Here is a 1,435-nt window from a genome sequence, read left to right on the forward strand (position 1 = left end):
TATAGATATATATATTAAATACAAATATTTAAAATATTAAAATGATTTTTTTAAAGTGCTTGTTTTCAAGATTGACAGAAATCTTACCCTTTATTTTGAGCACCTGTGGTGGTCTTCTCCAGTTTCTGGTGTCTTGATCTGTATCTGAAATAAAATCTTGACCAGTTCCACTCATTTAAAGACACCAGAAATAAAAATACAAATGATCTTTAACCCAAATAAACACACAGCTCTATACACACCTGTGAGAACAGTTATCAGCCCTGCTCTCAAGCCCACATCCCTCACGGGGAGGTCACCTGCTGTCTCATCCACTGCCAGTGACATTATGAGAACTACCAGACCCAACCAATCACTGCCTTTTTGAGGAAAGGGATTCAGGAAGTGATGTCAAGCACTTTTATAAATTCATTTATCGAACAGCAGGACCACTTCTATTAACTAGTGAAAGCAAACTTGCGCATGGACTCAAGCTTCAGATTGACAGATTTTATTGCAACTTCCTTTAATAACGAAAACATTTAAATCTAGACAAATAAATACAGTGATGCTGATGCAGATGAACAGGAAGACATGGATGGCACTGACAATGAATAAGCTGTGTAAAGTTTTCTCAGTGACATACCTGTATGTGTGTCTGTGAGTCTCCTGCACTCTGCACAGAGCTTTAGTGAGTGTTAATCCTCCTCTCGGCACCTGTCTATGTCATTCATCTTCCCTCAACTGGTCTGTCCTCTCCTGTTGTCCACCTGTACTTCTATCTTCCTCGCAGTCAACTCATCAGCAGCAGCATGAAACTTCTCTCTCGTTTTAGATCTGATTGTTAGTTTCTCTCTGTCTTGGAAAGACGCTGTTTCATCAATCCTGCTTTAATCTGCTTAATCTCTCTCTGCAGCTCCTCCTCTCAGTTACTTGTGTTCCTGCCAGTCTCACAGCGTTTCTCAATTACAAATAGCCTACACTGTGTATGAATGCAAATATTTCATATCTTCCCCATGAACAAACAACTTCAAACACCGATCATTAACTGTGTAATGATCATTAACTTTGTCTAATGACAAATGCTACAAGACGGTTATTATTATAAAGATGAGCAGCATATGGTTTGAGAATTCTTCTCTCTGATTGGCTGTAGTTATAGTAGCTGTCTAATAATCTGATTGGCTGTTGTGTTTGTAGTAAAGACAAGAACAGGAGGTCAATGGAGAAAATCAGATTACAAGACTAGGATGAAAGGAAGATTTAGTGTGTGTGTGTGTGTGTGTGTGTGTAGTAATAACTATTACACAAGTAAAAAACTAGAGGATAGCATAGCTCAGAATGTTTGAGTCCACTGACTTTTGAGAACAGTTTGAGACATTTTTGAGATCCCTTCTGAAATTCTGAAGGAGACACGTTATCTTTTAAATAATAAATAGCAAAACATTACAGTATA

The 1,435-nt window shown here is 37.8% G+C and overlaps 1 protein-coding gene across 2 annotated transcripts in view; it reads right to left on the bottom strand.

The window, feature by feature from the left end:
* rpgrip1 (RPGR interacting protein 1) overlaps window positions 1–974 on the bottom strand; it is a 14,169-nt gene extending 13,195 nt beyond the window's left edge. The window contains exons 1-3 of one of the 2 annotated variants that reach the window (XM_016555149.1): window positions 626–974; window positions 243–359; window positions 88–156 (exon numbers count right to left, since the gene is read on the bottom strand). In XM_016555149.1, coding sequence (XP_016410635.1) covers window positions 88–156; window positions 243–327 — 154 coding nt within the window. In that variant the 5' untranslated portion in view covers window positions 328–359; window positions 626–974. The remainder of the gene's footprint in view (window positions 1–87; window positions 157–242; window positions 360–625) is intronic. The other variant, XM_016555150.1, reaches the window with a different exon arrangement.
* Between the last annotated feature and the right edge of the window lie 461 nt (window positions 975–1,435).

The sequence above is a fragment of the Sinocyclocheilus rhinocerous genome, unplaced genomic scaffold, assembly GCF_001515625.1.
Source record: "Sinocyclocheilus rhinocerous isolate Xijiao unplaced genomic scaffold, SAMN03320098_v1.1 scaffold286, whole genome shotgun sequence".
Classification (NCBI taxonomy): Eukaryota; Metazoa; Chordata; class Actinopteri; order Cypriniformes; family Cyprinidae; genus Sinocyclocheilus; species Sinocyclocheilus rhinocerous.